Source organism: Saimiri boliviensis, chromosome 1 (genome assembly GCF_048565385.1).
Source record: "Saimiri boliviensis isolate mSaiBol1 chromosome 1, mSaiBol1.pri, whole genome shotgun sequence".
NCBI classification, from domain to species: domain Eukaryota; kingdom Metazoa; phylum Chordata; class Mammalia; order Primates; family Cebidae; genus Saimiri; species Saimiri boliviensis.
In genome coordinates this window covers 287,591,568-287,602,663 of record NC_133449.1, presented here as the reverse complement: position 1 = coordinate 287,602,663, position 11,096 = coordinate 287,591,568, and the positions used below count along the sequence as shown (strand labels likewise).

At 45.5% G+C, this 11,096-nt stretch overlaps 1 protein-coding gene across 1 annotated transcript in view; it reads right to left on the bottom strand.

Annotated features, from left to right (window-relative positions):
• DNAH5 (dynein axonemal heavy chain 5) overlaps positions 1 to 9,488 on the bottom strand; it is a 358,938-nt gene extending 349,450 nt beyond the window's left edge. The window contains exon 1 of the mRNA XM_039471819.2: positions 9,344 to 9,488. Coding sequence (XP_039327753.2) covers positions 9,344 to 9,355 — 12 coding nt within the window. The 5' untranslated portion in view covers positions 9,356 to 9,488. The remainder of the gene's footprint in view (positions 1 to 9,343) is intronic.
• Between the last annotated feature and the right edge of the window lie 1,608 nt (positions 9,489 to 11,096).

Sequence of the window (11,096 nt, the reverse complement as noted above, 5' to 3'; positions counted from 1 at the left end):
TTTTTGTTCAGCAGATCAAAAGTTCTCACTAACACTACAAATTTGCAATGTCTAGCAGAAGAATTTGAGTTTACGTTTTAAAAAAGCTTTTCCTTACTTTAATTAATTTTAGGATCTACTTCTTGATATGGTCTTTCAAACGTACTTATTCTTAAATAAATATATCCAGATTTACATTTGTTCCGAAAGGCGACTTTCGCAGAAATCAAAGGACAACCTTATATAAGTTGTGCTTATAACAATAAAATCATTTTTAAAAACACACAACTACGATAGTAATTGAAAACTGAGCAACAGATTTTTTTTGATAAACAAAAGAAGGTAAAACTTAAAGTTCCAGTTGATACAGTACCTGGGTGCTTCAAAGCAAAACAGTTTGTTTTTAATGACCAGCATTTTCACAGTATTTCTGATAGTCACCTAATAATAGAAATACATCATTATCATCGCCCTCTTTCATTTTCTTAATAGCAGTAAATTAATCTAACTGATCTATTTCTATAAATTGTATTCTTGCTATTAATTATAAATCTGAAGAAGAAAATATCAGCGTTACATATAAAATCCTTAAAAATGTTTCCACTTGATAATAAATATTCCCTTACCAAAAAGTTTGGGCCTGGGAGAATTTCATTTCTTGTTTTTACATTGTGAAGAAAATGCAGGTGTGTTCTTCATACTATACTGATTTGAATAATAGGGATTCACTTACAGTGTGAGCAACACTTTGACTGCTTTGGCAGGTAAGCCCTAATGCCAAATTAAAAGCCACTTAAGAGATTATCATTAGTCCTGGTGAGAAAGAAGACATATCAGTCCTTTACCCCTTCTCACCCCTCTCTCATACTCCATTCATGGCTTCTGAGGCAGATCACGGTTCCAAAGATGGCCACAAAAACATCCCATCCCACGTGTTCGCCCTTCAGTGTGAGCTGGACATTCTAATTGAGAAGTGGGGTCTCCACAAGTGAGAAGAGACTGTCACTGCTTTGACAAATAGATTACAGTGGAAGTGACTTCCAAGGCTGGGTCATAAAAGTGATACAGCCACGCCTTGCTGTCTGGAATACTCTCTCTGTAAAGGTTTCAGCCACCATGAAAGCAGCCCACTGCCCTGAGGCCGCCCTGCTGGGAGCAGGCCCAAAATGACCTGAGTGAAGACACCACATGGAGCTATCTGAGATTTCACAAAGAGAGAGAGGTGCCGGGTCAGCCCTAGCTATTCAAGCCTCCCAAGCCCCATGGAAGAGACCCCCACGCTAGAACCACCTAACTCAGCCCTTCCCCAGTTTCCTGACCCACAGACATTGGAAGAGATAATAGGATGATCATTACTATTTCAAGCCACTAACTTTGGGGGTAATCTGCTGTGCAGCAATGACATCAAGAACAAGCTCCAACTTTCTGGAACTTCCTCTTTCACTTGAAAAGAAATGCTTCTAATATTGCTGCTTCGTGTCTGTTTAAATATCTTTTATTGGGAAACAGGGCCATCAAATCTAGGCCAAGAGTCCCCTTGGCCCAGCTGTTCCTTATCTGAAAGAGAAAGAGAGGAGAACCCTGTGAAATGTCAGGCCACGTGGAGAGCAAAGGGAGAGATCAGTTACAGCCACCTTTCTCTGATGAGCTGCGGGCTAGCTAATTAAAGGCTTTTGCTGCCTAAACCAGATAGGGGAAAGGAAGGTAAATGGCATGAGCACCACACAACAGAATTGTTTTGAAATCCAAGTGGAGTCAGAAAGGCCTAGAAGTTTAAAAACAAGGCGTTCTTTTCTATTCCTTTTTTGGTATTAATAATGCATCTTGCGTGGCAAAAGTTCTCAATACCCCATGGCAGCAGCAGACTGTGGTGCAAAGGCCTGGGTTTCATCACAGCGCTTATAAGCTGTTTGACTCGGGGCTAGCCGCTTAACTTCTTTGAGCCTCTACATTTTCACCACTGAAATGAAACAATCACACTTATTCTGTGAGGTGAAAGGAAATTGCACAGGTGTGTAGCATGCCTAGCACAGAGCAGGCCTTCAGAAATGACTACCTTTCCGTCTTCCTTTTCTAGTATTGGTTCTGCTGCTCATTAGCTGTGTGACTTTAGCAAACTGACTTAACCCCTCTGAGCTTTGGTTTAACCTGTGAAATGATGGGTTGATCTAAAGGGCGTCTCAATCTCCTTCATTATTTTCTTCCTTAGATTTCTGCAATCACCTCCGAACTTGTCGCTCCCTCTCTTGTCCCGTCCTGTCCCAGATCATCCTGCACATGCCTCCAGGGCCACCTTGGTACTCGGCAATACAGCTGAGATTTCAAGGGTAAGTCCCAAAACTCAGCGCACAAGCCTCTTCATGGCGGGACTTGGAAGTCCCTCTGAAGCCTGAGTCTCAACATCCTTCTATGACTTTCCCCCTGCCCCAGCTGCACCAAGCCACTCAGTCCCCCAGCACTGCCAAGCCCTCTATTCCTTTGCCAGCCTTCTCTCCTTTGCCGCATTGCTACCTTCCATGTCATCACCTAGCCTCAAGTCAAGCATCGCCTTCCCAGAAAGCCCTTGGTGGCCGTCCCAGGCAGGAGTCTGTTCTCCAGCTTTCTATGACAAAAACAGTCCAGGGAATACTTCCAACCTTTCTGGGTCTTTTTTTTTTTTTTTTTACTTTTTTTTATTTAAATAAGGAGAATTCTTTCCTATGGCAAGAGCTAGTACAATCACATATTTGGAAGGAGAAACGACAGGTACTGGATCGGAGGGAAAGGACAAGGGTGAGCGTGCCTGCACCAGCCTGATGAATCCCCAATTCCATTTCCCATCCAAGGTAAGTTTCCCGAAATAATGTATAACATAACCATTGAAATGGCCTCTCTGCTTCTTCCAGCTCCTTTTTAACCTCCCTGAAGGCAGGGACTTGTCCATCTTTCATCTCATTATCCTCAACATCCAGGAGCACAATAATAAAGGTTTGCTGGACACAGAATGCTGGGCAAACACCACACTCGAATGCTGTTGTGCCTGTGCTCTGTTCACACCTCTTCAGCTCCTTTAGGGGTAAACAGATTTGGACATTCTAACTTGCATCTGCTGATGAGAAAAATCTTCAAAATGTAGAACCTGACTGTGTTCAAGTCATCATTGCAAAATCGATAGGTTTTGGTAAAAGACTTTTTGAACAGTCGAAAATACGGTGTTTTATTTTTCTTCCTTGTATTCTGGAGTTTGCATTTTAAATTCACATCCAGCATCAGCTTTGTGTCTTAAAGGACAAAATTCCATGAACAAAAGCACACAGAGAATTTTCTAGCATGGAAAAGGTTGAGAATGAGTCTGGAGGGGAAATGGAAAGATAGAAAGGGTAGGAGGGGGCATCCCACACCTGAGAGCTGGACGCGGCTGGCAGGAGGGAGGAGACAGCCAGAAAGCAAAACCGCCAGGGCAAGGGACACAGCCTCTGGGGATCACTCTCGGGGATCACTCTCGGGGAGCTTACTCCATTCCTCAAGTCCTGATTCCTGCAGCTCCCTGTTCCAAACCCACTCCCCGTGCAGAGCCCACACCTTTTGTCTCGCTTCTTTCCCTCCCCCCACCTCCTCACACCCAACCCTGGCACTGTATTCCCATCCCCCACTATTCAATAAGACAAGGTGGGCGAGAGTCCGGAACCTTCACTCTGAATGACTTGAGTTTCAGTTCATCTCTGACATATACTTGCTGTGTGCCCTGGAGCCAACCTTGAGCCTTAACCTCTTTGAGCCTCAATTTCCCCATCTGTGAAACCTATTTTACATACCAGCACCAGGCCGTCACAGGCGTTACCTGAGATGACCTGGGCGAACTGCTTAGCACAGTGTGGGAAGGCTCAGTCAGCTCAGGCCGCCGTCACAAAATCCCACAGACCTGGTGCTTAAACACCAGAAATTTGCTTTCTCACAGTTCTGGAGGCCACAAGTTCAAGATCAAGGTTTGGTTTCTTCTGAGGCCTCTCTCCCTGGCTTGCAGCTGGCCACCTTCTCACTGGGTCCTCACGTGGTCACCCCTGGGTCTCTGTGTGTCTGGGTTCTGTTCTCTTCTTACAAGGACACCGATCACATCGGGTTAGAGCCCACATATATGACCTCGTTTAACCTGAACTACCTCTTCAGCGGCCCTATCTCCAGACACATCCCAAGGAACTGGGGATTTAGGACTTCAGTGTACAAATTAGGAGAGGACTTAATTTGGTCCAGAACACACAGTAAGCACTTCTGCTGTGGTGCTTCCCAAAACCCGCCTTGTCAGTGACAACGTTGCTATGTTTTTACTAAACTCTAAGTGCCCTGGGCTGACAGGAGGGCTTGGTCTTTCATACTCTCTCTTATTGGTGATTCCCAAGGCCCTTTCTGGCCCTCGGCCCCGGCTGCAGCATCATCTCCTCCTGCCTCCTGCTGCCGCCTCCACAATGGGCTCCACTCCCAGCCTCCAATGGCCTTGGGTCTTCACAGAAGTCATTTCTTCTGGCTGGACAGCTCTGTCTCTCCTCCGGCCTCTCCTGGTCTCTTTCTGGCTATGGACCAGGCCTTCCAGGTCCTCTCCAGAGCCCCGCCCAGCTGTCAGCCGCACCCAAGCAAGGACTCTTGTCTGTTTCCTGAGGTGTCCCCAGCCCCAACACAGACCTGACATTTAGTCGATCTTCCTTTGGGGAGCATCACCAGAGGCAGCAATGACACCATCCTCCGAGCAAGGCCTTGCCTGGTTTCTTTGCAATGAAGAATCAGATGGACATCTCAGGACACCATTGCATCACAAGCTCTTTCACTATGGAGCCAACAGGCTAAACAGTGTTCAGAAATGATCCACGTAGTTTTCAGTCTCCCAAGAGTATGACTTTATTTTTTTGCCAAAGTCTACGCAGTGCAGGGAAGTCACACCCAGTCCCTGGAGTGGACACAGAGCTGAAGCCGCATCCCCACAAGCCAAGCCCTGCTGGCCCAATCTGGAAGCTGCTTCAACAAAGAAAGATATTCTCATATTCTGACTCTTCACGTTACCTCCTCAGAGCAGAAACGGTGGCCTCTGGGAGTCTGATCACAATTCTATTACCCCATCTGGGATAGGGAAAATGGCAGGCTTTCTCTATTAAATAGACATCAAAATAGCATAAGCTTTGAACAGATTCCCAACAAGAATCTGACAGTTATCACATGTGCACTCTCCTTTCTCAATACGCTGACTCCATCTCCTGGAAGGCAGGCCACTGATCTTGCTGTCAGTTACCTCAAAACAGTGGGCAGTGGTCACAACTTGTTCATCTCATTTGGACCTCACAAAAAAGGAGGGGAAATATCATTACTTGTGTAATGCATGTTAGGAGAGCTTCAGCGTCCTAAAGGGGAATTTGAGAAAAAGGTCTGTTAGAAAGCACGCAGTATGTAGGCCGGGTGCAGTGGCTCACACCTGTAATCCCAGCACTCTGGGAGGCCGAGGTGGGAGGATCACCTGAATCCGGAGTTTGAGACCAGCCTGGCCAACATGGCAAAACCCCGTCTCTACTAAAAATACAAAAATTAACCAGGTATGGTGGTACATGCCTGTAATCCCAACTACTTGGGAGGATGAGGCAGGAGAATCACTTGAACCCAGGAGGCGGAGGTTGCAGTGAGCCGAGATCATCTCATTGTACTCCAGCCTGGGCAACAGAGTGAGAATCTGCCGAAAAAAAGAAAAGAAAAGAAAAGAAAAAAAAAAAAAGAAAGCATGCAGTACGTATTTTGGAAAGAAGGAAAAAGAAGATGAGGAAGGGAGAGGGAAAAAGGCAGAAATGAGAAAGGCAAAGAAAAAGGAAGGGAGAGAGGAGGGAGAGGGGAAGAAATGAGGGAGGGAGGGAGGGAGGGAAGGAGGAGCGGATGGCGGGAGAGAGGGAAGAAGGGATGAACGAAGGAGAAAGAGGGAGGGTGGCCACGCTCTGCGGCTCACACCTGGTAATCCCAGCACTTTGGGAGGTGAGGCGGGAGCTTCACTTGAGCCCGGGAGTTCAAGACCAGCCTGGGCAACATGGTGAAACCCCATCTCTACTAAAAATACAAAAAATTAGCAGGGCGTGGTGGCGGGCAGCTGTAATCCCAGCTACTCAGGAGGCTGAGGTACGAGAATTACGGGAGAATGGAGAATGGCCTGAACCCTGGAGGAAGAGGTTGCAGATTGTACTACAGCACTCCAGCCTGGGTGACAAAGCGAGACTCTGTTAAAAATGAAAAAGAAGGAAAGGTCCTATTCCTCAGAGCCTTTCCACAGTACTTTAAACATAGTAGGTACTTCATGAGTATTTATTGAATGGAACTGAACTGCTCAAGTGTCTGTCATACCATTTTCTCAACTACAGCCTCACTTTCTAAGCATTTTCTCTAGACAGAGGTAAATAGAAAAAGAAAGCATTCCTTCCACCAGTTCTATGCCCTTCACCCCACGTGTGGGGCCTAGCCACGGGCCAGGCCTGCCCCCTCGAGGACAGGACACACTGGCCCACGCCCTGGCTCGAAGCTGGTTTCCTGGCAGGACTGTTAACTCCACAGTCTGGGAAACACAAACATCCCCAGCAGGTAATTTACTCTTGAGTCGAAGCCATTGGTTTTTATTCATAAACAAAGTAATGAGTGAGCAGTTGCTCAAGTCTTTTTTTGTCTGTTTGTTAAAAGGAAGGCCGTAAGAAGTAAAGCCAAATGCAAACAAAACAGAGGTATAAATAAACAGCGGCTCCGGTGAGTGCCAGGAAAGAGCTTAGCGTGACTAAAGGAGAAAATGTAACAGGTAAACTTCCTCCTAGCATTTCTTACACAGCAGGAACCAATTCCTCGAAATAGCCAAACTCATTGTATCCTTTTCCCAATCCTGGGACAAGCCTTGGCGACACCACTACCCGGCACCTGGGGAAAACCCAAGGAACTCTGCCTTCCTGTGAGAATTCAACGTTCTGTGAAAGTCACATTCCAGGGATGCAACAGTTTCTACACCTTAAACTTTGACGGAGTGTCTATTTGCTTCTATCTCTTCTAAATAGTATAACCACAAAAATCCGTATGTGCAGCATGGATCATAAATCATTAGGGCTACCAAAATCCCTTCCAAATCAATCTTGGCCTAGGGACACTAGTCAATGATGGCGGTTAAGAAAAGCATGCAGTGGTGGCGCGTGCCTGCAATCCCAGCTACTCAGGAGGCTGAGGCAGGAGAATTCCCTGAGCCCAGGAGGCGGAGGTTGCGGTGAGCCGAGATCGCGCCATTGCACTCCAGCCTGGGTAACAAGGGCGAAACTCCGTCTCAAAAAAAAAAAAAAAAAAAAAAAAAAAAAAAGAAAAGCATGCAGTACCGGAAACAGAAGAGGACTGGGCCATACGTTCGTTTCACGGTTCCTGATCTTCACTTTGATCTGCACATGCTCATTTACCACCTTCCCCCATACTTTCGACTTACGTAAAATGGGGACTGCTTACTTAGCTGGGGAGAGCATGAGTCGTAAAACAGTTTTAAAAGACATGGCCCAAGTGAACAGAAAATATTTACCAAAGGATGCTAAGTATGTCTTAGGAGGAGAATGCTGTGCAAACATTGTTAAGGCAATTATGTTTATAATTTTTCTAACTATAAATTATATATGTATAAAATCTGTATATTCATTATAGAAATTAAAAATAAAGAAAATTAAAATCCTCTTTAATGCCACAGCCAGAGATAATCAGTATCAGTATTTTGGTATATATCCTTTTATTCTGTTTTCTATAGATACTTATATACCGTTTTAATTTTCACAAAATTGGAAACTACTGCTTCAAAAATTTATTTTTCACTCATTAATTGTAAACATTTTCCCATGTTATTAAACATTCTCCAATAACACTTGGAGGGAGGGAGAGGGCTTTGCAAATTTAATAGACAAAAAGAGATATATCAGTTTAACTTCCCGGTTTACTATGGAAGTTAAATAACAGATATTTGATAATTTTTAAATTCTTTAACTTCAACTTGAACAGACCAAGAGAAAATTAGAAGCAAAGAGCATAGCACTGAAACTCAAAAGCAAGCATAATTAACAAAATATAAGAACACAGACAAAAGCTAATAGCCATGCTTTATATCCTTACAGGGCAAAACTTGGTAAATTTATGTGAGATTGTATTTATGGACTTAAAATTAATACATAAGGAAAGTCATTGCTTTACTGGTATTAGAAGTAACATCATCTGTCATTTCAGGGTCACCATTTTCTTTGACAGAAAATGGGAACAGTCACTTGAAATAATAAAAAGAGCTAACGAGTATGTCTTCAATAAACAAAATGTAGTGAAAATTCCAAGTATTTATTACATAAATTATATGAAAATAAGACTATTAATATGCATCTACCATAAAAAGATGCACACAAGAATAACAGCCAATTTTGAGCAAGGTAAATATTTAGAGAGGCGGAAAACCCTGAAGTATAATTTGCATAATCTAGATACACTGCTCTTAATTCAATAAGTATAAATTTGTATCTTTAAAATCATGACAAAGTGCATATTTTACCGATTAGCATAACACATCCCTACAGTGCTATGACTGTAGATAGTGCCCCTAATGAAAATATATATAAATGCAATCGTCCTTGAAGATAAATGCAAAAACAAATAGTGTACTTGGATTATCCTTCATTCCACAATATTCATTAAAAAAAAAAAAAAAAGGCAGACTAACGAAATGAAAGCTGATTTAAATGTACAGCGTGCGTGTCCAGCTACATCTGCTCCGCGGCGCGCCGAGGCAAACGTAAGAGACAGAAAAAACCCACCCTGCGGGGCTTTCTCTGCACACCGCACCCCTCCCTCTCTCCAGGGAAACTAAACATTCGCTTTTGTCCAAACCTAAAGGCTAATGAGAGCTAGGAACAGCCCACAAACCACAGACACAAAAGCGACCTTAGCCACACCTGGATATCTCTGATGCTCGCTATGGGACAACGGGTGGCTCGGGTCCACGTCGCCCTGAACTTTGTGCCTTTTACATTTTGGGGTGCCCTTGTGGGCGTGACTGGCCACTACCACCTGCGGAAAAAAACGTGCAAAACTCCTGAAACAGCCACTCCAGCCTTAAAAGGTCAAGAAAGTGCTTTCCGGCCCTAAACTCCGAAAATCCCGGACCGAAGGCCGAACCCCTCCCTGGCCTCTGTCGCCCACCCCCCACCCCCCACCCCCCACCCCCCACCCCCCACCCCCCACCCCCCACCCCCCACCCCCCACCCCCCACCCCCCCCCCACCCCCAGCCCGGGGAGCCTCCGCCACTCGGCCGCGCATGCGCCGCGGCGGCACGAGCGGGGCGTGGTAGCGGCGGGGCCCGAACGCGCACAGTACCAGCTTGTCCATGGCGCTGCGCTGCGGCTCTCCGCGGGGACTCGTAGCTCGCTGGCCGCGGCCAACCGGTGCGGGGAGGACCCCGCCGTCGCCGCCACCCCTTGCCCGCGGCCGCTCCCTGGACTCCGCTCAGGCCGCCGGACTCGCCGGCTGTTTGCTAGTCCTGCCGTTGCCATGGCGACGGGCAGTGCTCCGCCTGGGCCCGGCCCCCGCCCCGTGCGCGGCGCGGCGCTTCCCGGGCTCCGGCTCCTGCGGCGCTGGCACAGCTGCCGGCTCGGGTTCCGGGGAAGCCCAGAGCTTCCGGTCTGCCACCGGGCCCCAGGTGCCGTTTCTTGACTATTTTCCATCAGGTTTCTCCTAGCGCTCCCGATTCTTTAGCATGTATTTAGATGCGGAATTTTTAGTGTTTCTAGCTTTAAGAGGAAAAAAATAATTCAAAATGAAATTTAGAAGATTTCAACTTTAATTCGCACAGTCTTTATTACTCTTAGATTGCAAGTTTTAGATTATTCTCATTGCTTCCGTGTTCGGTACCTTCACAGCTATTTCTCCAGCTTAGACCTCGACAGAAACGTTTAACTTTGAGTTTTAATCTATAGGTGATAAAAGATAATTTTCTAAATACTGTACACCCATCAGAATAATACCTCATTGGCATGTATGAATTCCAAGGGACTTTGCCTTAAAACACTTCCGTTGCCGGGCGCGGTGGCTCAAGCCTGTAATCCCAGCACTTTGGGAGGCCGAGGCGGGTGGATCACGAGGTCGAGAGATCGAGACCATCCTGGTCAACATGGTGAAACCCCGTCTCTACTAAAAATACAAAAAATTAGCTGGGCATGGTGGCATGTGCCTGTAATCCCAGCTACTCAGGAGGCTGAGGCAGGAGAATTGCCTGAACCCAGGAGGCGGAGGTTGCGGTGAGCCGAGATCGTGTCATTGCACTCCAGCCTGGGTAACAAGAGCGAAACTCCGTCTCAAAAAAAAAAAAAAAAAAAAAAAAAAACACTTCCAAAGAAGTTTGAATAGAAATATTTCATATCTGCAAAAATCTCTGTCATCTGGGCCAGCACTGTCCCATAGAAATATAATGCCCTACACATGTGAAAGTTTTTCAGGAGCCACGTTTTTAAAAGTAAAAGAAACAGGTGAAATTAATTTTAATAATATGTTTCAGTTTCTGCATTCATTAATGAATCAAGTCATTACTATGATTCAGTCAAAATGTTATTTCAATATGTTACCAATATAAAAATTATCCATGAGATATTTTACATTCTTGTAGTAGTCCTCGAAATCTGATGTGGATTTTACATGTACAGCACGTCTCAATTTGGACTAGCCACATTTCAAGTGCTCAGTGGCCAGTGTGACCTGTGGCTACTATTTCGGTCAGAGCAGATCCACTAAGACAGTGGTTACCAACCTTTTTGGCACCAGGGATTGGTTTCGTGGAAAACAGTTTTTCCACGGACGGGGCAGGGGGTGGTTTGGGGATGATTCAAGCGCATTACATTTATTATTACATTGTAATATATAATGAAATAATTATACAACTCACCTTACAGTAGAATCAGTGGGGGCCCTGATCTTGTTTTCCTGCAACTAGATGGTCCCACCTGGGGGTGCTGGAAGACAATGACCAATCATCAGGCATTAGATTCTCGTAAGGAGTGTGCAACCTAGATCCCTCACATGCACAGTTCACAGTAGGGTTGGTGTTCCTATGAGACTTTAATGCCCTGGCTGATCT